The sequence below is a fragment of the Bubalus kerabau genome, chromosome 17 (genome assembly GCF_029407905.1).
Source record: "Bubalus kerabau isolate K-KA32 ecotype Philippines breed swamp buffalo chromosome 17, PCC_UOA_SB_1v2, whole genome shotgun sequence".
NCBI classification, from domain to species: Eukaryota; Metazoa; Chordata; class Mammalia; order Artiodactyla; family Bovidae; genus Bubalus; species Bubalus kerabau.
Window position 1 is genome coordinate 58,853,349 of NC_073640.1, and position 26,364 is coordinate 58,879,712.

The window sequence follows — 26,364 nt, forward strand, 5'->3', positions numbered from 1 at the left end:
GCCCTGAGGGTGGGGGTGGGGGGCGTTGCCAGGAAAGCCAGAAGCCTAGAAGCCTGGTCCCTCCCTCAGATCCAAGAGTCTGGATGCCCAGACCTTCTTCCCTCAAATTCAGGATTCCTGGCATCCGGCCGCCCTCTGCCCTCGGACCTAAAAATCCAGGTCCCTCGTGTTCCTTCAGACGCAAGAATCCAGGTCCCCATCCCCCTCTTCCCTCAGACCCAGTACTCCGGACCCTGAGATTTCCTCCTTCCTCAGACCTACAAGTCCAAGGTCCCGGTCCCCTCCTCCTTTGCGACCCAGAAATCCACGACCCCAGCTCTACACCCACTCAGAGACACCAGGGTCACAACCTCAAACAGACAAAAAGTTATTGACTAAAAAGTTCAAAGTTTTAATCCAAATTTGGACAAGTGCTGGGAAAAGCAAACTTTGGCCACAGAAACCATTTCTAGGTCAAGGGAGGCGAGAGGCTCCAGATCTTCAGGTGGTCCCGCCAGGCCACGCCCTCACGCTCTGATTGGCTGCCACGTCTGGGCGGGTCAGAAGCTGGACTGCAGCAGGGTGACTCTCAGAGGCCACGCCCCCTCGTCGGGGGTCAGGGCAGAGGGGGCGGGCTCGGAATCCCAGGTCTGCTCCCAGGAGGCGGGGCCTGCGCCGCGCCCACTACCTCTGGGGGAGAAACCCGCGGAGCAGGAATTGGCTGTTGGAGGAGATTTTCGGGGTGAGGACGCCTGGGGCGTGGGATCTGACGGAGGCGGCGGCGCAGGGGGAAGAGGGTCCCCTCGATAGTCCAAATTTCCACCTGGTGAGGACGGATGGGGAATGAGAATGGCAAACTCAGGAATCCCGAAGTCCAGCCACCGCCCCACGCCCCCAGGCCTTTCCTCTCAAACCGGCCTCCCTGGCCCCTGCTCTCCCAGACTCAGCACTCCTGCACCCCAGCCCCCTCCTGCCTGGAATCTAGCACTACCAAGCCCTGTCCAGGTCTTCTCTCATCAAGACAAAGGATTCCCAGGGGCCCTCAGACCCCTCCCCATCACGACCTGAGATTCCAGACCTCCGACCCCTCCTCATCCCTAAAACCTAGGAGTCCTAAGTCCCCAGCTCATTCTCACCTGTCATCATTCCCCGCCACTGCGATGCCTCAGCGGCCAGTGCTTGAGAGAGGCTGAGGACTCGCTCCCGGTGCCCTTCGGATGTCAGCAAATAAGGGGTGGTGTTCCTTGGACTAGAAAGAAAGAGTTTGGCGAAAACTTCAATTAGCCAGTACAGTAAAGGGTACAGTGCCGCGCGTGTCCTTCTGGGAGTTGTAGTCCCTAGCACGTGTCTCTAAAGGATTTTAAACGTGGAGCGACCCTCTTTATTAGAAGCCCGCGTGCATTGTGGGATTTGTAGTCCAGTTGCCCGAAAATTTCTCCGATTTCCTGACACGGGGGCGGAGTTTGCTATAGAACAAGGAACTGCAGTTCTCCCCGCGAACTAGGTTTTCTGATTCCCCAAGAACTCAAGCGACTCTAAAAGATTCTGAGATCTGTACTTTAGTACTCAAGAGACATTAACAGTAATACTACTCCCCTTCTATTTTTTATTTCCCTCTTTGTTGCCTCGATCTCCAATTCCTTACCTGCTCCAGGACCCCGAACTTCTGAGCCATTTCTGGGCTCCTGAGTGTCCCAAGACAGGCTGCAAAGGAATGGGGGCGTTAGAACTCCACACCCTGGAAGTTCCCATGTTGTCATTTTGAGGGTGAAGGGGCTCAGAGGATAAAATTGCCCCAAAGACACTGCTAATTCTTAACTTTACCTGAACTCGTGGGAAAGAGGACAGAGTTTGGAAAATCACCACCCCCCAACCACTTCCCCACGCCTTTTTGCATTCTGGTAAACAGCTTCATATGACTTAGATAAGCCTGATGATGTGAAATTGATATTTTAAGACAGGACAGGAAAATTAAAGATCAAAGTCTCTCTGTGTGCTTGTTTGGGGCTCCTCCATCCCTAATGTGCAGTATGCACCAGGATTACACATTTGCCAGAGCTCCTCAGAGTTGGCAGTGCTTGCTCTGTTCCGAAGATCATTTCTTTTTTCCCTTTCTTCTGACACTACCAATGTAACTTCTTAAAAGAATAGCTTCTTTCACAGTCTGCAGAGGATCACAGTAACTTGCTGCTGGCTTTGCATGTGCTTCCCTAGACTATGTATCCTTGGTGAACTTTAGGTAAAATATCACTATGTTATTTTGCTTCTTTGTTTTAACTTGTCTGGCTGCATCAACTCTTAGTTGTGGCACTTGGGATCTTAGCTGCATCATGTGGGATCTTTTGTCACAGTGCATGGGGCTTCCCTGGTGGCTCAGTGGTAAAGAATCTGCCTGCTAATGCAGGAGACTTACTTGCTCAACAGAGATGTGGGTTCCATCCCTGGGTCAGGAAGACTGCCTGGAAGGCTATAGTCCATGGGGTTGCAAAAGAGTCATACATGACTCAGCGACTAAACAACAGATTCTGTAGTTGTGGCGCACAGGCTTAGTTGCCCAGAGACATGAGGGATCTTAGTTCCCAGACCAGGTATCAAACCCTCGTCCCCCGCACTGCAAGGCAAATTCTTAACCACTGGACTGCCAGGAAAGTCCTGTCAGTATGTCATTTTGATGTTCGATCTTTTGTCTGGAAAACAGATACGAGTGTGCCTCTTGACTTCTAACAGATGGTGAAACAGTTCTCAGAATTTTCTGAGTCTCTCTCCAAAGTTCTAATCCTGTTTGGCTCAAATAAAAGTCTCCTTTTTTCTTGTTAACTTGATTTTAATAGAATTTTCATCGACAAGATTCACAGATGAGCCCCCTGTGATGAGGCCAGAAACAGACCCTCCAAATTCACATTCCTTTTGTCATAAATGATTAATGAAGCTTTTTGCCCCCGAAAAACTAGCTAGACATAGAGATCAATGTTTGATACTCAGCAGACTTGAGATGCCCCCCATTTACAAAAACAATCACAACCACAAAATAACCCCACTTGTCTAATTCCTTCCTAGACGAGTCTTAACATGAAACTATCCATGGGGAATTCCCTGGTGGTCCAGTAGGCAGGGCTCCATGCTCCCACGGCCAAGTCCTCAAACATGGACTGAACCCAAGCCCTAAAATCCCACAAGCTGTGCAGTGGCACAGCCCAAAACAAAAAACAAGTGAAAAAACCATCCTGCCCAGACACTTTGATCTTCAGATTGGCAGTATGATCTCCATGGCAATAGAGTAAATACATTTTTTTTCTTTGCCTTTGACAGCATAGTAACTGAACAGGAAAACTTAGCTTCCAATCCAGCTCTAAAACCCACTCCTCCCAGAGGAGTGAGAATGCTGGTGAGGATGGAGATGTTGCCTCTGGCCCATCCTGTTCTCCACTGATAAGGGAGACAGGATGCTGAATTCAAAACAGGTACAAGTAAACCTGATATAAAGGAAGGAAAAAATCCCCATTTTACAGAGAGGAAAACTGAGGCTCCAACCAGGAACTGAGAACCCACTGCCGCTTCACTGACCCACCCCCGTTTCCCTCACTTTTTGTTCCACATCAGGCTGGCGTCTGGCTGGGGACAGTGTCCTCCCCAGGGTGAGGAGCCGGGGGGAGGCTGGGCGAGGGAGAGGCAGTCCACACTCTTGATTTCTTCGGATTCTCTCCAACTGCTCCTGAGCACTCATCCGGGGTCGGGCCAGGGGGACCTGGGGAGATGAGAAACATCTAGAGGTTCCAACCATGGCCTCTGTTTTCTCTCTTCCCTGAACCTCTCAGCCTCCTGTTTCTTGGGCTTCCCTCAAAGCTCAGTTGGTAAAGAATCTGCCTGCAATGCAGGAGACCCTGGTTCGATTCCTGGATCCAGAAGATCCCCTGGAGAAGGGATAGGCAACCCACTCCAGTATTCTTGGGCTTCCCTTGTGGCTCAGCTGGTAAAGAATCCACCTGCAATGCGGGAGACCTGTGTTCGATCCCTGGAGAAAGGAAAGGCTACCCACTCCAGTATTCTGGCCTGGAGAATTCCTGTGTCTTGCCCTTCCCAGTAAGTTCAGCCCTGGATCTTGAGGACTTATTTCTACACCTGGAGCCCAGGCTGACCCTCTGCTGGATATGCTCAAGTCCTTCCATATCCCACAAGGCTCTCAGGACAAAGGTGTTACACTTCCTGTGTGACTGGTTGCTACCCACCCACTTGTCTAGCCTCAAGCCCATCAGCTGCCCTATTGGAACCTGTAGTGCCAGCCTGATCAACACCCACTCTTCTCTGGACATAACAAGTCTCTTGGAAGTAGTAGTCGGGACTCTGGTTTGCTCATGATTTAAAAAAAAAAAAAAATAATAAGTCTGGTTTCAATCAGCTTTGAAAACATTAACATGAAGGATGAGATTTATTGTGTAACTAAGATCATTAAGAAGATCATTTGGGGTTTGCCTAAGGGAGGACTTGACAAGTTCTTTAGTGCCCTCAAAACCAGAGGGAAGAGACACACAGGGAGACTGTCCTGTGATAATTATGGTTATCTGCCACAAGCCAGGGAACTTTGTCTGAAGCTTCCAGAAGTATGATCCTGACGACACTTTGATCTTGGGCTTAGAGCCTTAGGAACTCAAAACATGAGAGGACGGGGATTAACGGAAGGAGAACTTGAAATCTGGAACATTCTCAATCTATCTGCTTTGCAAGGAAGCTTGCTCTGAAGAGAATGCCAAGGGTGTGGCCGGAAAACCATTTGCTAAGAGATCAGGCATGTGATGTGTGAGTCCAGTAAACCAGCTCAGCAGAAAAGCTGCCCAGTCAAAACGAAGGAGACAGAGACGGGATAAAATGAAGGAAGTCTGTTGGACATCTGGGATGCTCTGAGCAGGAAAGGGGCCAACAGAGCAGCAAACATGTGTTATCCTTCAGGAAAGGGGGTAATTTGGACACAGACGTGAACCCAGAGAGAACGCCACGTGATAGCGAAGTCATGATGCCGCAAGCCGAGGAAGTGATCCTTCCCTAGCGCCTTCAGAAGGCGCGTGGCCCTGTGGACACCTAGATTTCAGGCTTCTAGCCTACAGAACTGCAAGACAATACATTTATTGTTTAAGCAAAAAACAAAGGGAAGGTGGGTGGGGATAGAACTCTTGACTGCAGTCTCCAGTTAGAAAATTCTAGGCAGACAGCTTGGATCTGTTGCTTATTGTAGGACCAATCACTGCAGTTTACTCGCTTTGATTTGATCGATCCTGGGTCACACGCCCCCCCTGGAAATTGGCCCTATGGTTTTTGTTTTTTCCTGTCGAGCCGTGGGGCTTGTGGGATCTCTGTTCCCAAGGATTGAATTTGCGCCTCTGCAGTGAAAGCCCAGAGTGTTAAGCACAGGACCACCAGGGAGTTCCCTGGCCCTGTATCACCTACTTCTTCACAACAGGCTAGACTGCTGACCCGAAAGTCTCCGCCAGGGGCAAACTGAAACTTTGACACATCCACTTGCTTCAAAGACAGCCCACATGGGTGGATATTTTTAGCCATTTGAAGCCTGCCTGTTTTAAATTCTTCCTCAAGTTGTAACCAGCATCTGCTAGCCACAAGCAGGATTAACTTGTAGCTATAAAAACCCCACCCACCTACCCCCTCAACAGGCTGCTGCCCTTAGGAAACTCCCCTCTGTGCTGCTAAGCACATCACCTAGATCCTCAAGTCCCCTCTCCAATCTCTTCTCTCCTGTGAGTCCCCTTGTCCCCGGTCCCTCTCCTCCTGGGCGGTGGCCCCCACGCAGTGATCTATGGAGGGTCCCTTGCTGTGAGGGACTTACTCCACAAACAAACCGGTCAGCCGTGGACCAACTGAAACTCTTTGTGCTACTGCCACCTAGTGGTTATATCTTTTTCCTTGATCAGTTCTGAAATTCCTGGCTCCCCTCGCCCATAGGGCTGGGGGAGGAGACATTCCCAAGATAATTTTCTTTTCTTTTCTTTTCTTTTTTTGACGCGCGACATCGCATGTGAGGTCTTAGTTCCCGGACCAGGGATTGAACCTGCACCCCCTGGATTGGAAATGCGGGATCTTCATTCACCACTGGCCTTCACCAGGGAAGTCCCCCAGATGTTACTTGGTGCAGCCCCAACCTGATGGCTCAAATGGCAAAGAATCTGCCCGCAATGCGGGAGATGCAGGTTCGATTCTTGGGTCTGTAATATCCCCTGGGGAAGGGAATGGCTGCCCACTCCAGTTTTCTTGCCTGGAAACTTCCATGGACAGAGGAGCCTGGCGGGCTACAGTCCATGCGGTCGCAGAGTCGGACACGATTGAACGACTAACACTTTTCAGCAATCCTTAACACACACCACTGAAAATAGTTCTTCTCTTCCTAAGAAAGGCCAGATTGAGTATTTGGTTTCCACCCGATAGTAAGGAAGCAACAGAGAAGCTTTTAAACCTATTCGAATAAGCAATCATAACTGTCATTCCATCGCCCTAAAAGCCAGCCAATCAGCGCCGGCCCTGCGTTTCCGAAAATCAGCCAATCAGCAACAGACACAAAGCTTCCCCAGCTTATGATAGAACAACTCAACACTCCAGGCTCCACAAGTCCACCCGTGTCCCAACTCTACGCCATATGACATCAACTCTTCGCTTTGCTCAGATCGGCTGTATCTTACAAGAGGTCTGTCTTGCCTGTGCTGTGCTAAGTCGCTCAGTCGTATCCAACTCTGCGACCCTTTAGACTGTAGCCTGTCAGGCTCCCTTGTCCATGGGATTCTCCAGGCAAGAATAGTGGTGTGGGTTGCCCAAGTGTCCAAGGGATCCCTCCTCCAAGGGATCTTCCCAACTCAGGGACTGAACCCAGGTCTCCCGCATTGCAGGCCGCTTCTTTACCATCTGAGCCACCACGGAATAAATTCAGCTTTGTTTCCTATACAAAGCAGCTGCTTTTTCCTTTATCCGTTCCATGCCTTTACATGCATAGCCTGTTCCCTTTTGGAGTACAGTTTCCTGCACAGCCAAAGTTTTTTTCATTCATCCAGACACAGCTTATTGTTGTCGTCCTCGTTTAGCCGCTAAGTCATGTCCAAACTCTTTTGCTTACCTAACCTTTAAAAGGCTTCCTAATGCTGAGTCCCCCTAGGAAATAGCTTAACTCTGTTAGATGTATGTAAGGATTGCCTTCATGCCTCTCCCCCATCAGACTCCAGCATCAGGAATAATTCCTGGCAGGTCCCCCAACACCTTCCACACAGGCTGGCCCCTAGAAGATCAGAATCTTGAACAAATAAGGGAATTTGGGATTTCTTCCTGCACTTGCCAAAGTTTAGGGAGAAAGAGAGAAACAGCAACTCCTCTTGACACTGTACTTGGATTGGTCATCTGCTGATGGTTTAGTGGGCATCAGAATGGTCCTGCCAAGTCCAGCGGCCATGCTTTTCCTGCAGGATCTGTTTGCCAGCTTCAGGATGGGGGAAGCCACAGGAAAACAGGGTGCTTTCAATGCAGGAGGTGCCAGTTCAATCTCTAGTTGGGGAACTAAGATCCCACATGCAATGTGACAGCCAAAAAAAATAAACAGCAAAAACAAAGTTAAAAAAACAAACAAACAAACAAAAAAACACTAGAGATTGTGATGCAGAGATTCACTACACTGGCAAACTCAGAAATGTAGGTCCTTGAAAATAGGATGTGGTCTGGGGATCTTGCCTTGTAGGGCCTGGCAGTCAGGAAGGGTGTGACAAATTCATTGACTTGAACTGAACTACCCTTCAGTTGGTGGATGGCATTCCGGAGGTCAGAGTTCTGTGCTTGCAAGAGGCCATGTGCAATTGTATGGGTTGCTCACTGCCCAAGGGCCGAGCCCTCCACTGATGGCTCCAGGTTCTGCCCACGTAGAGGGGGGCGCCTGTCTCTAATTCACAAAAAAGGTATCCTTTAGGCTAATAGAAGCCCTGGCTTCCTAAATCCCCACTTCAGTCTAGACATTTACATCAGCTGTTGTCCTGCTTTGCCATGGATAAATTCTTTGCCAAGGATTCCTTCTTCAAGGTCTGTCTGCCTCCAGGAAACCATCCCCAACATGCCCAGGTGGCCTGGGAGCTGTCCCCATAAGTCCCCAATGATTCGTGCTTGCAAGACTTTTGATCTTCACTGTGTCACATGGAAACTTTAGTTGCAGCATGGGAAGTCTCCTAGTCTGGGCATGCAAACTCTTGGCTGTGGCATGTGGGATCTAGTTCCCTGACCAGGGATGGAACCTGGGCCCCTGCACTGGGAGCACGACTCTTAGCCACTGGACCACCAGGGAAGTTCCTGATCCTTGTTCTTTTTACCCAAGGTGATCAGGTAAAACTGGAAGCTCCCACTGGTCCCAGCAATGACTTGCTCGGTGGGCACTGGTTGGGAGACAAAGAAACTGAGGCTGTGGCTTGAGATTCTGAAATGGGAGAAGATTACAGCAATGCTGTTGATGACCTTGGGGCTACAGAGTGGAAACTCCCCACAGACGAAATGATGAAATGAGCAGTCAGTTCATTGCTGACCTTCAGGGGTTTGTGTTTATGAGCAACCAAGAGACTCTAACCAGTGTACTCAATTAAAAGGACAGGGCCCAGACAAGACCCTTTATTAGGGAGCAGACAAGGGAATTCCCAGTGGTTAGGACTTGGCACTTTCACGGCTGTGGCCTGGGTCCGTTCTGTTTGGGGAAGTAAGCAGCTTGGGGGAAAAAAAAAAACCACAGATGACACAGCAAGAAACTCTACAGAGGTCACCTGCTTCATCCTCAGGAACCCCCACCCCTCGTCCTGCCTCTTATGTCCAACTTGATGATGGTACTGCTGGCCCGACCAATGACCTCTGTCCCCAGAGTCCTCAAGCCACCAGATGTCGTGTGCATTCACTGCGTGCGAATAGTTAGGTTCTTGGCTTCCTTTGTACTTGGATGTGTGACATGTTTACTAAATCTTTTCCTGAGAAATAAAAAGCGGCTGATATTATAATCTAATTTCATTCCACTGACTCCTTCACTTAAGTAATTTACTGCTCTGCTTTTAGCTTGACATTTAAATGGCGATATTATTTATAGCCTTTATCCCATTTCATATGCAGATTCATACATTTTATTAGAGAAATGGTAATGTGTTTGATGAAGCATGTGCTCCAGACAGAGTAGGGCATGGCAACCCACTCCAGTATTTTAGCCTGGAGAATCCCGTGGACAGAGGAGCCTGGCGGGCTGCAGTCCACAGGGTCACACAGAATCGGAAACAACTGGAGCGACTTAGCACGCACACACACACTGCTCCAGACATACACAGTACACAGTATAAGCACCAAATTACCAGTCTAGAATCTGCAAAATTTTGCATTTTAAACTTCTGGCAGCTCAGTGGTTAGGACCTGGCACTCTCGCCGCCCGGGACTGGGGTTCCAACCCTGGTCCTGGAACTAAGAATCGGCAAGCTGGTGGAAGGCGGCCAAAACAAAAACAAAAACGGCATCTGAGGTCCCAGGGGTTTTTAAAAAAGTTTGAAAACCCAGTATATCTAAAATCTGACTCCCTCTTGATGTCGCCACTTCTGCTACTGTTAAGTCGCTTCAGTCGCGTCGGACTCTGTGCAACCCCATAGACGGCAGCCCACCAGGCTCCCAAGTCCCTGGGATTCTCCAGGCAAGAATACTGGAGTGGGTTGCCATTTCCTTCTCCAATGCATGAAAGTGAAAAGTGAAAAGTGAAAGTGAAGTCGCTCAGTTGTGTCCAACTCTTAGCAACCCCATGGTTTGCAGCCCACCAGGCTCCTCCGTCCATGGGATTCTCCAGGCAAGAGCACTGGAGTGGGATGCCATTGCCCTCTCCGGTCGCCACTTCTAAGTTAGTGCAAACAATTGTTATCAGTCCTCGCCAAATATCCCACTGGCCCCCTCAACCATGATTCCGGCGGTATCCACACAGTCCACTCCCCCAAGTGGCCGCCAGAGAGCACCAGTCTCCATTTGTGGAAACTCCCATTCCTCTGCTCAGAACTCTCCATGGCCCCAGCTCACCCAGTGTCAAAGTTTAGTCCTCACGTTGGACCACAAGGCCCAGCTCGATCTGCCCCTATTACCTCTCTGTCCTCATCAGCACCCCTTACCCTTACTCGGTTACTCGGTTCCACCCACACTGACTTTCTAGCTGCTTCTCCAACACGCCAGACTCTTCAGAACCTTTGCAAACACTCTTCCCTTTGCCTCTAACGCTCTTCCACCAGACATCCCCAGGGCTCCTTTCCTGACAGAAGCCTCCCCAGATCAAAACATTTACAACTCCATCCCTTCGCCAATATTCCAAATCCCCTCCCCAGGCTGTTTTTATTTATTTAGCACTTACATAAAATAATTTACAGTCAATTATTTACTATCTACCTCTTCCCACTAGAATGTCAGATTCATGAGAGAAGGATTTTTTTTCTCATCTTGCTCACATTTGGGTCCTGAGTGAACTTTCCTGAATGATGAAAATATTCTATATTTTCACTATTCAACAGGGTAGCTGCTGGTCACGTGTATCTCCTGAATATTTGAATTCCTCAAATGAAAGTGATTTTTTATTTTATTTCATTTAAATGCATTTAAACTTAAATAGCCTCATGTGGCTACTGGCTACCTTATTAGATAGCAAAGAAGGCATTAAATAAATGTCTGTTGAATGAATGATTAATGAATGAATGCATGAAGTGCTTGCTCGAAGTCACTACTTTCAAACTTCAGGGGCATTCATCTAGTTGGACTCTTCACAACAGCTCTGGGTGGTAGACACTGCTATCAGCTCCATTTTGCAGATGAGAAAATGGAGGGAGAGAGGTTTCTTAACCAACCCAAAGTCACACAGGTTAGAAGTGGCAGAGACAAAATTCAATCCCAGTGCTCTTAACAAATCTCTCTCTCTCTGCTCTGGGGTGTGGCTTAGAATGCTCCTCTCCCAGATGTTTCCCCAGAAGTAGGGGATCTGTAGTGGGCAAAAGGTTACAATGGACCCAAGGAGATTGGATGGACTGCCTACCTTGGTTCCTGGCTGAGGGGAAGTGGGGCGGCGACCCTCGGGGCTGGAAGCCCGGGAGACCCTTGGAGATACAATTCCTGGAGGAGCAGAACGGGACGGGTGAGGATGTGGTGAGGATGCAGAATGCCCAGTGAGTCCCTCCCAACCCCAGATGCTCACCTGAGCGAGGGCTGGAGAGCTCTCTGTCGCCCCCTGGGGGCCTCCCCCAGTCCACCTCGGGGGACCGGGATGAGCTCAGTTCCAGGGACTCCGTCAGGCTCTGGGGAGGTCAGGAAAGTGGAAAATAGATCACTAGGATTACAGTTTTCAAGCACGTAGCAGTACAGACACTGCATAAGTAGGATTAAGATTGAAAACCAGGAGCCAGACCTTGATTTCAAACCTCAGCTCTGCCATTTTGCTTGCTGTGTGACCTTGGGCAAGTTACTTTCCCTCTCTGTGCCTTATTTCACCCTTTTGATATGAAGACCGAATGGATACAAGGAAGCCGCTTAGAACAGTGCCTGGCACATAAACCTTTGTGGCTTTGCCTAGACTTTCTCTAGTTGCAGCGAGTGGGGCTACTCTCTAGTTGCCGTGCATGGGCTTCTCACTGTGGTGGCTTCTCTTGTTGCGGAGCACAGGCTCTAGATGGCACGGACTTTAGTAGTTGGAGTACTTGGGCTTAGTCACCCAAAAGCATGTGGAATCCTCCCAAACCAGAGATAGAACCCATGTCCCCTGCACTGCCAGGTGAATTCCCAACCACTGGACCACCAGGGATTCCCACACTGGTCCATGTGTGAGGTTTTATAACGATTATGCATCTGGCATGGTGTCAACTACTTTACCAGAATTATCTCATCGAATCCCCTCAGTAAATGTATGAGATGCTATTATTATCCCTATTTGACAGATGGGGAAACTGAGGTTCAGAGAATGAGGTCAATGACTGATGTCACAAAGACAGCAGAGGTGAGATCAAAATCCAGGTCTCCCAGATACATGACCTGATGATCAGGGCTGGCAACAGTTCTACTCAGCTATGACCACAATGGCTCCTGGTTCCTGAGGGCTTACTCTATGTCAGACACTTTCTAGTCACTTTCTAAAGAGCCCTGCAGGGGAAGGAAATGGCAACCCACTAGAGTATCCTTGCTCGGGAAATCCCGTGGGGAGTCTGGTGTGCTACGGTCCATGGAGTCACAAAAGGGTTGGACATGGCTTAGCGACTGAACAGCAACAAATGGCAGTTCTAGCCAATGTGTGAGAATAAAAACTTGTAAGGAATTGGGGGTTGGAGCTGAAACCAAAATCCTATTGTTTACAGATGTGAATGTCTATTTAGAAAAACCAAAATAAACTGCAAACAAATATTTAAACTTAAACCCCACCCCCACCAAAAAAAAAAAAAAAAAAAACCCTGCAGGGGAGGGATTAAGATCAGTGGTATCTGGTAAATGTTTAACAAATGCCCTCTGGAAGAAAAGAGCCCTCCTTTGCAGCAGTTTGCCAATTTCCATGGTGTAAATACTCCCACCATAGTCAATTTCAAGCTACCCACGTGTCATCACTGAGTGTGGAGTTGAGATGCAGGCAACTGGACCTTGTGAGGTATTGGCAACTCACCAAGTTGTTGTGTTGTGGGTCCAGCACACCTCTGGACTATGACCATAATACCAAACAAGGAAATAGAGGATATGTACCTGGGGTTGGTTAGCCGATCAAGGGTTAAAGAGGTGAGTGGGTAGTGGGTTAGGCCAGGGGCAGACGGGACAGGAAACTGGAGGTGGGAAAGATGTGTGTGGCCTCACCTCCCTCTCTGAGGACTCCTCGCCTTGGAGAGCAGGGGATGGGGAGTCAGGCTCAGTGTTGGAGGGTGGCTTCTGGGGGCCCCCCAGACCTGCCAGCGTGTCTTCCACCATCCACAGTTGCTGCTGAGCAGATGCTCTGTCCTGGAGAGAGGAAAGGAATCTGTTACTCAGAGGTGGGAAAATGCAAGGAGGGTTAAAGTCGGTAAGCCATGGAAAGGGTCTGAAATTTCCCCATTCTACTGACCCATTACCGTTTATCATAAATATTGTCTTTTTCTGCACTGTTCTGCCGTATTACCTCTGTTGTAAATAGGTGACCATATAAGTAAATATGAGTCTGTTTCTGAATATTCCATCCCTTTAGTCTGTTTGTCTAAATTTGTGTCAGTACTACACCGCCTTCTTGTTAACTGTAGCTTTAAAGTCAGACACTATCCAGTTGTGTTCGTCCTTGGGCTTTGTTCTTGGAGGCTGCCTTGGCTTACTCTCGGCCTTCTGCACTTCCAGAGACGATTTAAAGTCAGCTTGTCAATCTCCACATATTGTATTGGGACAGCAGATCCCTGCTGGGGAAGTCAATCTGCGGAGACCACATCTTTATACTAGTATGTTTCCTATCCATGCACATGGTACATCTCTCCATTTATATAGGCCTTCTTTAATTTCTCTCAATGACATTTTGTGGTTTTCAGAGTAGATGTCTTGCATATCTTTCATTAGACTTCTTTCAGATAGCTAATTTATGTTAATTGTAAACACTAGTGTTTATATATACTTATTTTCTAATTGTTGGTATTAGCATACAGGAAGATGATTTTTGTGTATTACTCTTGCATTCAGTTACCTTGCTGGATTTGCTTACGCTAACAGATTATTTTGGAGATTAGTTTGGATTTTCTACATATACAATTTCGTCATCTGTAAGTAAAAACAGCTTTACTTTTTCCTCTTTGGTCCTTATACCTTTGACTTATTTGTTAGACTCACTTGTACTGTTTAGGATCCCTGGTACAACGCTAACTGGAACTGGCAATAACATACATCCTGGCCTTATTCCAAATATCAGGGGAAAGATTTCAGTATTTCACTGTCGACAACAATGCTTTGCTGTAGGTTTGTTATCGATGCCTAATCAGGTTAAAGAAGTAGTTTATATTCGTACTTTGCTGAGAGATTTTATCATGAAAGGATATTGAAAGTCAAGTGCAAGTGAAGGTGGCTCAGCCGTGTTCGACTCTTTGCAACCCCATGGACTATACAGTCCATGGGATTCTCCAGGCCAGAATGCTGAAGTGGGTAGCCTCTCCCTTCTCCAGGGGATCTTCCCAACCCAGGAATCGAACCGGGGTCTCCTGCATTGCAGGCGGATTCTTTACCAACTGAGCTATGAGGGAAGCCCCTGAAAGGATATTACATTTTATAACTGTTTTTCCTGCATTTATTGAGATAACTGAGTGAACTTGGGAGAGCAAGGCAGGGTTTGCGGGCTTGGGGCAGGGGTGTACCTGGGGGGACCCGAGGTGCAGCAGGTACTCAAGGGTCTCTCTCAAGGTGCCCAGCTCCCGCTCCAGGCCGCTGTATGTGTCCCAAACACGCTCTCGCTCCTCAGGTCCCAGAAAAAGAGAGACAGTTAGCATGCCCACCCACCATATCTTTCCCCATTCTATCTTTTTCTAGCTGAGCAGGAGGAAGTGTCCCCTGGGGCTATATGGACCACAATCCCAAGGGCCTCTGCTCAGACTACTGGGAACCCCAGCATCTGTGTGGAACCTGCCATTCAATGAACAGCTAGTACAGACACAGAACAGCTTTTCCTGAATCTTCTGGATTACCTCTGCACTCCTCTAGGGTGACAGAGTCCACAGATCTAATGAATTCTTGGACAGACAAAGCCACAAACTTTATGCCCCACGGGGCAGCAGAAACTTCTTTGACAGTCCCTATAATAACAAGAGCAGCTAACATTTATTCAGCACTTAATTAGCATTATTTGGCACATTTACTTGGCACTGTTCTTAGCTCTCACTTAATTCTTGTGAGGTAGGTACTATCAATGTCTCCATTTTACAATAACAATAATTACAGCTAACATAAGTAATGCTTACCATATACTAGGTGCATAGACGTTAAATATTCTGTGATTCGTTTACATATACTTATGAGATCTTCACAATGGCCGTAAGAAGTAAATATTACTTTTATCATCTCAAGTTTACAGAAGAGGCATCTAAGGTCCAAAGAGGTTAAGTAACTTTTCTAAGGTCACACAGCAACTGTGAATGGGAGCTGAGATTCAAAGCCAGGAAGTCCATATCAAAATCACCCCCCCATAAATGCCTAAATTAAATACTGTTGTTTCTTGGCTGCTTGCGCCGCACCCTCTAGGACTGGCAAGATCATTGGTTTCAAACGGAGGGGAGTCTCAAGAACTACCTTCCCAAGAGTCTTTGGGGGAAAGTTCCCTTTAGTAACCACTTGGAGAGTCCTGGGGTCTCCTAGGAGGTATGCCCCTTCCCAGACGCTCACCTGAGTCAGGTGACAGAGAGCGGCTCTCACGCTGACTAATCGGTCCTGCAGGAGGCGCTGGTGCCCCCAAGCTCTCCCAGGAGCTGCAGCTTCCCTGGTTGTTTGGCCCAGCTGCTGTCGGGTCAATTCCAGGGCTGCTTCTAATTGCTCCTGCACCAAGAGAGAAGATGGTTAGACTTCTGAAGCCATACCCAGCCTCAGGGCAAGAGAAAAGCTGGCTTCTGGTATCCTCTCGTATCCTGGGGGTCAGGATGGGCTAAGGGCAGGTGGAGAGGCCAAGTGTCCCCCTCCCTCCCCTGTCCCAGAGTCCTGTACCTTCTCCTCCTGCCTCTGATCTATCTCCTCCTGCAGCCTCCTCAGGAGCCGGTCCTGCCCACACAACTTGGTCAGCAGAGTCTGGAGAAAGGAGGACAGGAGCTGCTAATGGACCAGACATGGCTCTTTGCCCTGCCCACCCTCCCACCTTCCAAAACATTCTATCCCCAATTCTGCGAATTCAACAAGGGTTGCATCAGGAGCGCTTACATCTGTCTCCAAGCTTTGATGGAAGGTTGAGTCTAGAGGGGGTCCCGGCTGAGGAGAAAGAGAAAAATTGGGGGTCACATGACCAAACAAGTCCTCATTGTAGCTCAGTGCTGAGCTGAGCCCTATTTCTACTGGCTGGCACCCCTTGTCCTTTTTTTTTTTTTTTTTTTGCTAGACTCTTATTTTTTTTTAATTTTATTTTATTTTTAAACTTTACAAAATTGTATTAGTTTTGCCAAATATCAAAATGAATCCGCCACGGGTATACATGTATTCCCCATCCTGAACCCTCCTCCCTCCTCCCTCCCCATACCATCCCTCTGGGCCGTCGCAGTGCACCAGCCCCAAGCATCCAGTATCGTGCATCGAACCTGGACTGGCAACTCGTTTCATACATGATATTTTACATGTTTCAATGCCATTCTCCCAAATCTTCCCACCCTCTCCCTCTCCCACAGAGTCCATAAGACTGTTCTATACATCAGTGTCTCTTTTGCTGTCTCGTACACAGGGTTATTGTTACCATCTTTCTAAATTCCATATATATGCGTTAGTATACTGTATTGGTGTTTTTCTTTCTGGCTTACTTCACTCTGTATAATAGGCTCCAGTTTCATCCACCTCATTAGAACTGATTCAAATGTATTCTTTTTAATGGCTGCCCTTGTCCTTATTAGCTTTGTTCCAAGCTTTAGCAAAGCAAACCCCAGTAGACTAATTGCTAGATTTTTGGCTTTAGGAAGACCCAGTGGGCTTTGCTACCAAATAACTATAGCAAATACAATAACCGATGGAGAAAATTTAGACAGTTCCTTTGTGATTGAGAATAAAACAAGGACGCTCACTGCCACTGTGACAGTTTAACACAGTATTAGAGATCTTGACAAAAGCTGTAACTTAAGAAAAAGAAAAGTGTAAGGGTAGGAAGGAGAATGATAAAACCATCATTATTTACAGATGATGCACTCATCTGCCCTGAAAACCAACAGAAAAAAATTATTAAAAGAAAAAAACAAAAAAATTTAAAAAATTATTAGAGCAAATAAGAGAATTCAGCAAGGATGCCTGATGTAAAAGGAAGATACAAACATCTCTACATCATCAATAACTATTAATAGAAAATAATTTTTAAAAAAGAAGAATACACCATTCAAATAAATATAAAAACTATCAATGTTACCTTAACTAATGGCACACAAAATCTCTATGGAAAAACTTTAAGACTCAAATGAAAGATGAAGTAGATTCTTGAGAGTCCCTTGGACTACAAGGAGATCAAACCAGTCAATACTAAAGGAAATTGATCCTGAATATTCATTGAAAGGACTGATACTGAAGCTGAAGCTCCAATATTTTGGCCACCTGATGCGAAGAGCCAACTCATTAGAAAAGATCCTGATACTGGGAGAGACTTGAAGGCAGGAGGAGAAGGGGACAACAGAGGATGAGATGGCTGGATGGCACCACTGACTCAATAGACATGAGTTTGAGCAAACTCCAGGAGTTGGTGAAGGACAGGGAAGCCTGGCGTGCTGCAGTCCACGGGGTCACAAAGAGCTGGACACATCTGAGCGACTGAACAACAAGAAGATTGTGTGAATGGTGGAGAGGTATTCTGTATACATATGCCACTGAGTTTTCAGGAGCCCTAGGAAACTGACATAGCACCTATGCAGGCACCCTGAAATGCCCAGCCTTCTCCAGGCACACTAGTCAATGAGATGACATTCACTATAGCAAAGAAAGCATGGGAGGGGCTCTGGCAGATTCAAGGTGCCCCAGGATACCTACCAATAAAACCATGGAAGCCCGGGTCCCAGGAGGCCTTGGAGGGAGCTGGAGATATGTGGAGGTTCCAGAGTGGGCCTGGGAGGAATATTCAAATAGAGATGTTTAGAGATTGGCATGTCTTAGTAACAGATATAGAAAGGATGTGTCTGGCATTGAAGTGCTATAGGAGACTGTCTGAGGTTCAGAACTGGGCCCCCAGAACTTCAACTATCTTTTCTCCAGCTGTGTGCCCCTGTGGCGACACACAGGATGATAAGAAATGAACAGCCTGCAAAACAGTCCCAGGGACCAATGAAAGTTGCAGTCTACTCTTACTCTCACATTTGTGGTTAGCTCTGGATTTTCTGGGCTGCAATCCCGTGATGCTCAGAGAAAATAGTAGGTGACCAATTTGGAAAGAGAAAACTGGACACACGAGGCAGATGCAATGCACACTGTCTCTCACAGTACTGTATCAGAGGAGCATATTCTGGACTATTCCATAATGTTTAAGGGGTAATACCTGCCAAAGACTAGCCTGAAGATAGCCCTGAGAACTGACGGGAGATAAAGTTCACTCTCCCTTTCACATTTGAACCCAGCTGCGATTATGCTGAACTACAATCTCCATGATACCCAGGGGCCAATGGCTTAGAGACTGGCCTGGAAAGGCAGCCCCCTGGCCATATGGGCGTTGTAGTCCCTCTCCCTGCCATCTCTGCTCACCGGTGTTCTGGCCTCTTGACTCCAGTGCTGAGGACTCCTGGGAGGCCTTCCTCCCCTAGCCTCAGAAGACGGTCCTCGGCGGGGAGTGGGGGGCCTGGAGAGGGTCTGGCGCTGGAGGCCCCAGTCCAGGGGAGGCCGGACATCGATGCGACTCAGGGGGGTATGGGGTCTGGCAGAAGGTGCCGCGTCTCCAGAGGAGGGCGGAGGTCTGCGTGCAGGAGCAGAACGGGGCCGGGGGAGGCTCGGAGGCGAGGGAGGACGAGAGAGGGGTGTGAACAGGCTGTGGAGAGAAGAGAAAAGGCGAACTGCGTCAACAAGAGCTCCCTCATCCCACCATCCATCAAGTCAGCCTCAAAGACGTGCCTCCCTTCAGTGTGTCTCATTGTCTCTCTGGAGCAGAATCCTCCTCTAGTAGCCCGATCCCGAATAGTTTCCCTCTTTGTGACATCCCCTCCTTAGGACTTCTCAACAGACTCTGACCCAGCAAGCGTCCAGCAAGTCACACACACCTTCGAGAAAGCGCTAAGCCACGCCCCTAACCAGTCCCAGCCCTGCCCTTCGGCCACGCCTTCAGAATGCCCTCGGAAGCTCAGCCCTATAGAACCTTCTCATCCCAGACTCCCTCGTCCAACTCACTCTGGGCTCCTCGTCCTCCGAATTCGGGGTCCAGATTGCAGGTCAGCCGTGGGGCTGGGAGTGAGCAGCCCGGGTCGGCCACGACCTCTGGAGAGCCGCGCCACCTCTGGTGATTCTGAGCCGCGCCCCTCTTCCGCGCTCCTGTTCACTTCTGGGGGACCACCGGGGCCGCCTGGACCCTCCCCAGTCTGGGGCCGTGCAGATGACCTCGGTTGCCCACTAAAGAATGGACACAGAAAAAAGACATCACTCCTTTGAATCTTATAACAGCCCTTATTCTCATTTCACCGACAAGGAATCTACAAAGAAAAAAAAGGGGAGGTAGTGCACTATCAACCGTTGTCCGCATTTTGCAGATGGGGAAACTGAGGCCTGAGTAGTGTCTTGTGCAACGCCACAAGGTCCATCCATGTCTCTGGGCCCAAACTATGACTCTCCAGACCGAACAATGGGGCAAGTAGACAGAGACAGCCTAGAGTCTTTCCTTTTTTTAATCTGACATTGTTTGGGTGGCAGCCTCATGGGGTGGAGATTTCTGGGGGAGCAGTATTGATAGACATGGAATAGAACCGGACATGGAACAACGGGACCGGTTCCAAACTGGGAAAGGAGTACGTCAAGGCTGTATATTGTCAGCCTGCTTATTTAACTTATATTGCAGAGTACATCATGCGGAATGCCAGGCTGGATGAAGCACAAGCTGGAATCAAGATTGCCGGGAGAAATATCAGTAACCTCAGATAACCACCCTTATGGCAGAAAGTGAAGAAGAACTAAAGAGCCTCTGGATGAAAGTGAAAGAGGAGAGTGAAAAAGCTGGCTTAAAACTCAACATTCAAGAAACCAAGATCATGGCATCTGGTCCCATCAGTTCATGGCAAACAGATAGGGAAACAATGGAAACAGTGAGAGGCTTTATTTTGGGGGGCTCCAAAATCACTGCAGATGGTGACTGCAGCCATGAAATTAAAAGACACTTGCTCCTTGGAAGAAAAGCTATGACCAACCTAGACAGCATATTAAAAAGCAGAGACATTACTTTGCCGACAAAGATCCATCTAGTCAAAGCTGTCGTTTTTCCAGTAGTCATGTATGGATGTGAGAGCTGGACTATAAAGAAAGCTGAGAACCAAAGAATTGATGCTTTTGAACTGTGGTGTTGGAGAAGACTCTTGAAAGTCCCTTGGACTGCAAAGAGGTCAAACCAGTCAATCCAAAGAAAATCAGTCCTGAATATTCATTGGAAGGACTGATGCTGAAGCTGAAACTCCAATACTTTGGCCACCTGATGCGAAGAATTGACTCACTGGAAAAGATCCTGATGCTGGGAGAGACTGAAGGCGGGAAGAGAAGGGGACGACAGAGGATGAGATGGTTGGATGGCATCACCGACTCCATGGACATGAGTGTGAGCAAGCTTCGGGAGTTGGTGATGGACAGGGAGGCCTGGCATGCTGCAGTCCAAGGGGTCGCAAAGAGTCGGACAGGACTGAGCGACTAAACTGAACTGAACTGAATATTGATGGACAAAGTGGTCGGCGGAGCTTACGGAGAGATACTTTTTGCCGATTGGAGATGAAGTTTCCTGGAGGTGGGGCCTGAAGGGCGGAGTCGCCTTAGCTAGAAGACTAGTGATTGGACAGTGAAGGTGTCAGGGTCTCAAGGGGAGGAGTTTGGGATGATTAGCCGGGCCCAGATTGGAGGTATAGGATCGGGGGCGTGGCCTAGGCATATACTCACCAATCGTCCCCCTCCGCGCGAGAGGCCCGTCCCAGCGCGCGTAACCAGCCCCGCAGGTCCTCTAGCGTGTCAGCAGCCAGAACGTAGGTCCTCATGCCCGGGTGCTCTGCCTGCGAGAAGAGAGAGCTGGGGGACCAGGATATCGGGTCCTCTAAAAAGAAGGATGCCATGGACCCTGGTAAAGGTCTTTTATCTCCAGTAATGGATGCTGCATGCCTGCCTCCACCGCCCAGTGCCTTAGTTCCCACTGGGGATGAAGGGACTCACGGTGAAGGTGAAGCGCCGCCCTCGGGGAGCTCCTGGCCCATCTGGCCTGATAATGTAGCTGGGCAGCAGGACGCTTCCCAGGACGCTCTCCTCGCGGCTGTCTGCAAAAGAGAGGCTGGGATAACGGATCACACAGAGACCTGGAGGCCCAGAGACTCGAGGAAAGGGAGACGGGGAGGGGGGCCCCCGCCCACCCCATTACAGCTGGGGCACTGACCCTTGTAATAGAAGAGGCAATGGCCAGAGAGGACGAACCAGCGGCGTTTCCAGAGCCGGAGCCCGGAGCTGTCCTGGGGAGACAGAGTGGAAGTAGAGAGGGGCGGGGAAAAGGTGGAGACAGCGACACTTGGAAGCAAAGACCCACAGAAAGGGGAGGAAAAGAGAGACATATTAGATGGAACAGATTCAGGTGGAGAACTGGAAACCAGTGGGCTGCAGCTGAGGGGACACAGATTTTAGACACAGCGGGACCTGAGTATGACCCCCAACCCCAGCACTTTCACACTGTGCCCTTAAGCAAGTCATTTCTCCACTAGGAACCTCATGGTTTCTCATCTGTCATTCGGGGATTGAGAAATTACAGGAAGACTGGGACAGAAAGATACTTCACCACACACTGGCAGCAGCTTTCTGTAGGATAACTTGGCCCATTTAATATGGCATGTGAGACAGAGAGGTCAAGAAGGTGATGCTGAGCCATACCCTGCATCTCCCCATTTCCTCTGCCAGAACTAATCCATCTCCAACCTTGTCCTCCTCTTCTCTTCCATCCCTTCCCACAGGAGCAGCATGATCTTTTTAAAAAGTATTTTTTTAAACTTATTTATTTGGTTGTGCCAGATCTTAATTGCAACACTCTTGATCTTCATCCTGGCATGTGGGATTTTTAGTTGCGGCGTGTAGGATCTAGTTCTCCATTCAGGGATGGAACCTGGGCCCCCAAATTGGGAGTGAGGAGTCTTAGCCACTGGACCACTGGGCAAGTCCCCACTCATGATTCCTTAAAATTATAAATCAGATCATGTGAATCCCCTGCTCAAAACAGAGATGACTGTCACACTTAGAATAAATCTCAAATTCCTTACCCTAACTTGCTGCCTTACAAGGCATCTCCAACTCCGGTACACATAAGAATCAGCAGCAGGGCTTATTAAAACACAGACCCCTGGTTCCCGCCCCCAGCGTTCTCCACTCAGTAGATCTGGGGTGGGAGCTGACAATTTGGATTTCTAGAAAGTTCCCAGGTGATGCTGATACTGCTGGTCTGGGACCACTCTTAAAGAACCCTTCCCTACTTCCTGTCGCTCCTCCTTCTCTCACCTTAGCTCCCACAAAACACCAAATTTTTGCCTGCTGCACGGTCCTTTGCTTTCAGATTCCCTCTGCTCCCCAGATCTTAACACAGTGGGATCCTTCTTGACATATAATTCAGCTCAAATGTCATCTCCCCTGACCAACAGTCAAATGTAGCTCTAATCCTTCAGCCACCTTCCAGCACATTTTCCTATGTTATTTCTTCCTGCTCAGTCACTAGGTCGTGTCCAGCTCTTTGCAACACCATGGACTGTGGCCCACCAGGCTCCTCTAACCACGGGATTTCCCAGGTAAGAATACTGGAGTAGGTTGCCATTTCCTTCTCTGGGGATCTTCCCAACCTAGGGATCAAACCTGCATTTCCTGCATTGGCAGGTGGGTTCTTTACCACTGAGCCACTGGGGAAGCCTGTGTTATTTCTTCACAGCGCTTCATTTCCCACTATCTGAAATCATCGAATCCATTTTTATATACATTAATTTATTATTCATCCCTGCCATCTTGGATGTAGCTAGATACTTGTTTATTGACATGATATGTGCCCCAGGGCTTGGCACAGGGTAAATGTTCAAGAAGTAGTCATGGCAGCAATGAACGAGTTGACAGAATAAGGGAGGTAGCAGGGATAGAATAAAAAAAAAAAAAAAAACATATTTGGAGACTTGGAAGGAGAGAAATGGTGGACAGCCAAAGGCACAGCCTCCGACATCACTTGGAGGGTCCTTTCCCTTCTCTCACTCACTCTACCTGTTTATGAAGCCAGCCTCGGATGTGCACAGGGAGGTTGGGGTCCCTTCTGAGCGCATTGCCCCGCTTGCCGAAGGCGTGCACCTTGCTCACTGCCCGGGTGGACTTCTGAGGAGACAAGGGGGACAGAAGTGAACGCGGACTTGGGATGGGCTGGTAAGGCATGCAGTGGGACCCAGGCAACCCAAGGCCCTCGCTCAGCTGTCTTTAGAAACCTGGTCAAGGAGGGAGCTGAGTTTGGGCATTAGAATTGTATGTGCATAGTGCAGAGTTAAGAGACACTTTCCATGGGCGGAGAGAGGTGTCTGGAGTCAATGAAAAGGCCATTGACCACTAGGGAGGGACTTTGGGAATAAAGGGTCCATTGCCAAGGAGAGCATGCCCTTAGCCACCAAAGCCAGAGATGGAGATCCGAAGCCTTTGGGATCTGAACCAGCAACATGGCTGAGTCCCTGGTGATGAGTCAGCTGGAATCAAAGGACACCTTTGATTTGCCAGGGAATGGCATTCCATAGTGACCATGTCCAGGGTGGTGGTGCGAGCTCCAAATCCCTCCATTTCAATAGATGCCACCCCCCCAACCCCCGTCCCCACGGATATCCCAGGCCAGATTTCCAAAGGATGCCCTTCCTTGGCAATGGTGCTGACGAAGGTCAGAATCAAATCAACAGAATCTGAACTTGGAAAGCTGGAAATGAGTGAGGGGAGGGGCTGGAGGACAAGAAAATGAATGTCACTGCTGAACTTTGGTCTGGGAAGACGATTTGGGAGGCAAGTATCTCGGGCCCCATGAGGCCTTATGGTCAGAGAAAGGTCTTTCCTTTATCAGATTTCAGAACTGGGGAGATGGCATGGCTAGAGACAGGATTTCTTAGTCCCTAACAAGAGTAGACACTGAGTTCCTGGCTGGGGAGGGGGGAGGTCACGGCTGGGGAGTGGCCTTATCCTAGCAACCAGAGTCATGCAGGGTTGTTAGTCTGGCTTCAAATTAGGAAAATACCGCGGGGTGGGGACAGATGGGAGTGCCTCTGAATTCCTAGCTTTGGCGGGTGGGCAATTTGGGACCTTGCTAGGTCTGGCAGACCCCATTGCTAAAGATCCTTGCTCTTGACAACCGGAGTCCCTTGGGTGGCGCCAAAAGCAGGGCTTGGAAACAGGAGGATGGGGGAGCCCAGAGCACCCCCTGGCTCCTCCCCAGCCCCACCAAGAAGTCGAACCTTGGTGGTCAGGCCGCTGAGCGAGGAGATAGTTGAGGCACTGCTGGCTAGGCTGAGACTGCTCCGAGGTCTGCCGTCCTCCATTGGGGGCTTGGGGAGAGAAAAAAGGGAGCTGTGTGCGCCTCTCTCTGCAGATGACCCGGGTGGGGACAGAGACAGGGTCAGGGGCTTGCAGGTCGGAGGAGGCTGAGGAGAAAGAGCCTGTTGTTTGAAGCCTGGGGGGTGCTGGGGAGGCCCGGGCCTGGGACCGCATACCAAGAGTGATGCCAAGAGAGGTGGGCGGCCCTGGCAGCTGTGGGGAGGGGAGGGGGGAGTCATCTGTAGCCCGGGACAGAGAATAGGGGCCCCTTTATTCTTGCCCCCCTGCCCTCTGGCCAGGAATTTGACCCTCTCTGTGCTCAGGAACCCTTCATTCCCTGACTCTTTCCGGGGCTACCCCCGCCCCGGCAGCTACCTGTCTCCTGCCCTCCCTCCCACTTGCACCCCTAAAACATCCCTGCCAAGTCCCAGGACACCAGGAATGTGCACTCTGGCAGCTCCTCGCAGCCCAGCCAGGGGACTTACCAGCTCTGGGGTCCGGAGGGCAGAGAGCACACGAGGGCAGCGTGGGTGCTGGGACACCCAGCCTCAGTCCCCCTACTCGGCCGCCTCTCAGGGGTGGCCTCTCATAGCCCTCCGCTCTCACCTGCTCATCCACACCCTTTTTGTCTCTTTGTCTCTGATGGTGTCTCTTCCTCGGACGATCTCTCTTCCTCTTACCCTGTCTCTCTCTCCAGTCTCACCTTCTGTCTCCGCGTCTCTTGCGCTCGAATCTGTCTCCCCCGGTCTCTCCCTCACTCCTTCTCTCCTCTGCAGCACCCCCACCCCACTTTCTCTCCGTCTTTCTTGTTTCTGTCCAGTTCTTTCTCTGGGACTCACGGAGTTCTCGTCTTTAAGTCTCCATCCCCTTTTCTCTCTCTCTCTCTCTCCCTCGCTGTCTCGCCCCGTCTCTCCCTCTCCCTTACAATCTCTTTCTCTTTCTCTCCGTGGCCCTCCACGACCGCTGTTTCCTCCTCTCCCGGATTCCCCTTCTCACTTTCTCTCTTCCTCGCTCGCCCAGTTTCTCTTTCCTCTCTGCGGGTCCTTCCCTCCCTCTGCCAGCCGCCCACGCGTCTGTCTCCCCTCCCAATCCCAGCTGACCCCGCCCCTCTTGGCCTCCCCACCGCAGCCTGACCTCTGGCTCAGCTGCCCCCGCAGCCGAGGGGAGGGGTTGGGGGCGAGTCCAGCCCCTTCCCCGACCGCTAGATCCCTTCTGGACTGGAGACTGGGCCACCGGGGTCCCATAAAAGCTGAAGCTAGGATTCCTAAATATTTGGCGAGTTGGAACTGGGCCTGGACTCCAGGGCTTCAGTGGATTGGTCGCTGTCAAGGGCCGGGGTCACTGGCGCGCCCTGAGTAGAGATCACTAGGATCTTGGAAGGAGCGGGGGCTCAGACTCCTGGACACCTGGAAAGGTGTGAGCTAGGATTCAGGACTGCTGGGCTGTAAATGGAGTTGGGAATCTGGAAGGGTGGCTTTAAGTGGACGGGTCCAAGTGTGCCAGTGACGAGGAGTGGCCCAGATTCCTGAGCGAGCAGGATCAAGTGGCCAGGGTCAATGTCCACCTCGGATTCACGTGAGAATTCCATTCTAGACTGAGGATGACCCCTTCAGGAGGGAGACTTGAGTCCTGGGCATATTTTGATGAACAGGATTACGGAGTGGGGCGGGAGGGAAGGGGTGAGTGGCGGGGGGCGGTGCCGGGGAGGACTGGGACTGTGTTCCTGGGCCTGGAATTTGTGACAGAAGACCCCCACCCCTCACTTCCATGAGGTTCCGTTGGTGCTGCTACTGCTAAGTCGCTTCAGTCGTGTCCGACTCTGTGCGACGCATAGACGGCAGCCCACCAGGCTCCCCCGTCCCTGGGATTCTCCAGGCAAGAACACTGGAGTGGGTTGCCATTTCCTTCTCCAATGCATGAAAGTGAAAAGTGAAAGTGAAGTCGCTGAGTCTTGTCTGACTCTTAGCGACCCCATGGACTGCAGTCTACCAG

The 26,364-nt window shown here is 49.7% G+C and overlaps 1 protein-coding gene across 1 annotated transcript; it reads right to left on the reverse strand.

Annotated features, from left to right (window-relative positions):
- Positions 1-155: 155 nt before the first annotated feature.
- PLEKHA4 (pleckstrin homology domain containing A4) lies at positions 156-25,407 on the reverse strand. Its single transcript, XM_055553141.1, has 20 exons — positions 24,858-25,407; positions 24,294-24,383; positions 23,077-23,184; positions 21,233-21,305; positions 21,016-21,116; positions 20,749-20,858; positions 19,009-19,227; positions 18,373-18,652; positions 17,668-17,742; positions 15,877-15,924; positions 15,667-15,747; positions 15,352-15,501; positions 14,331-14,429; positions 12,826-12,966; positions 11,192-11,291; positions 11,033-11,109; positions 3,563-3,724; positions 1,625-1,683; positions 1,116-1,228; positions 156-802 (listed from the first exon to the last, which is right to left on the reverse strand). Exons 2-20 carry the CDS (start codon positions 24,375-24,377, stop codon positions 540-542), a joined length of 2,343 nt encoding a protein of 780 aa, XP_055409116.1. The 5' UTR covers positions 24,378-24,383; positions 24,858-25,407; the 3' UTR covers positions 156-539.
- Positions 25,408-26,364: the final 957 nt, after the last annotated feature.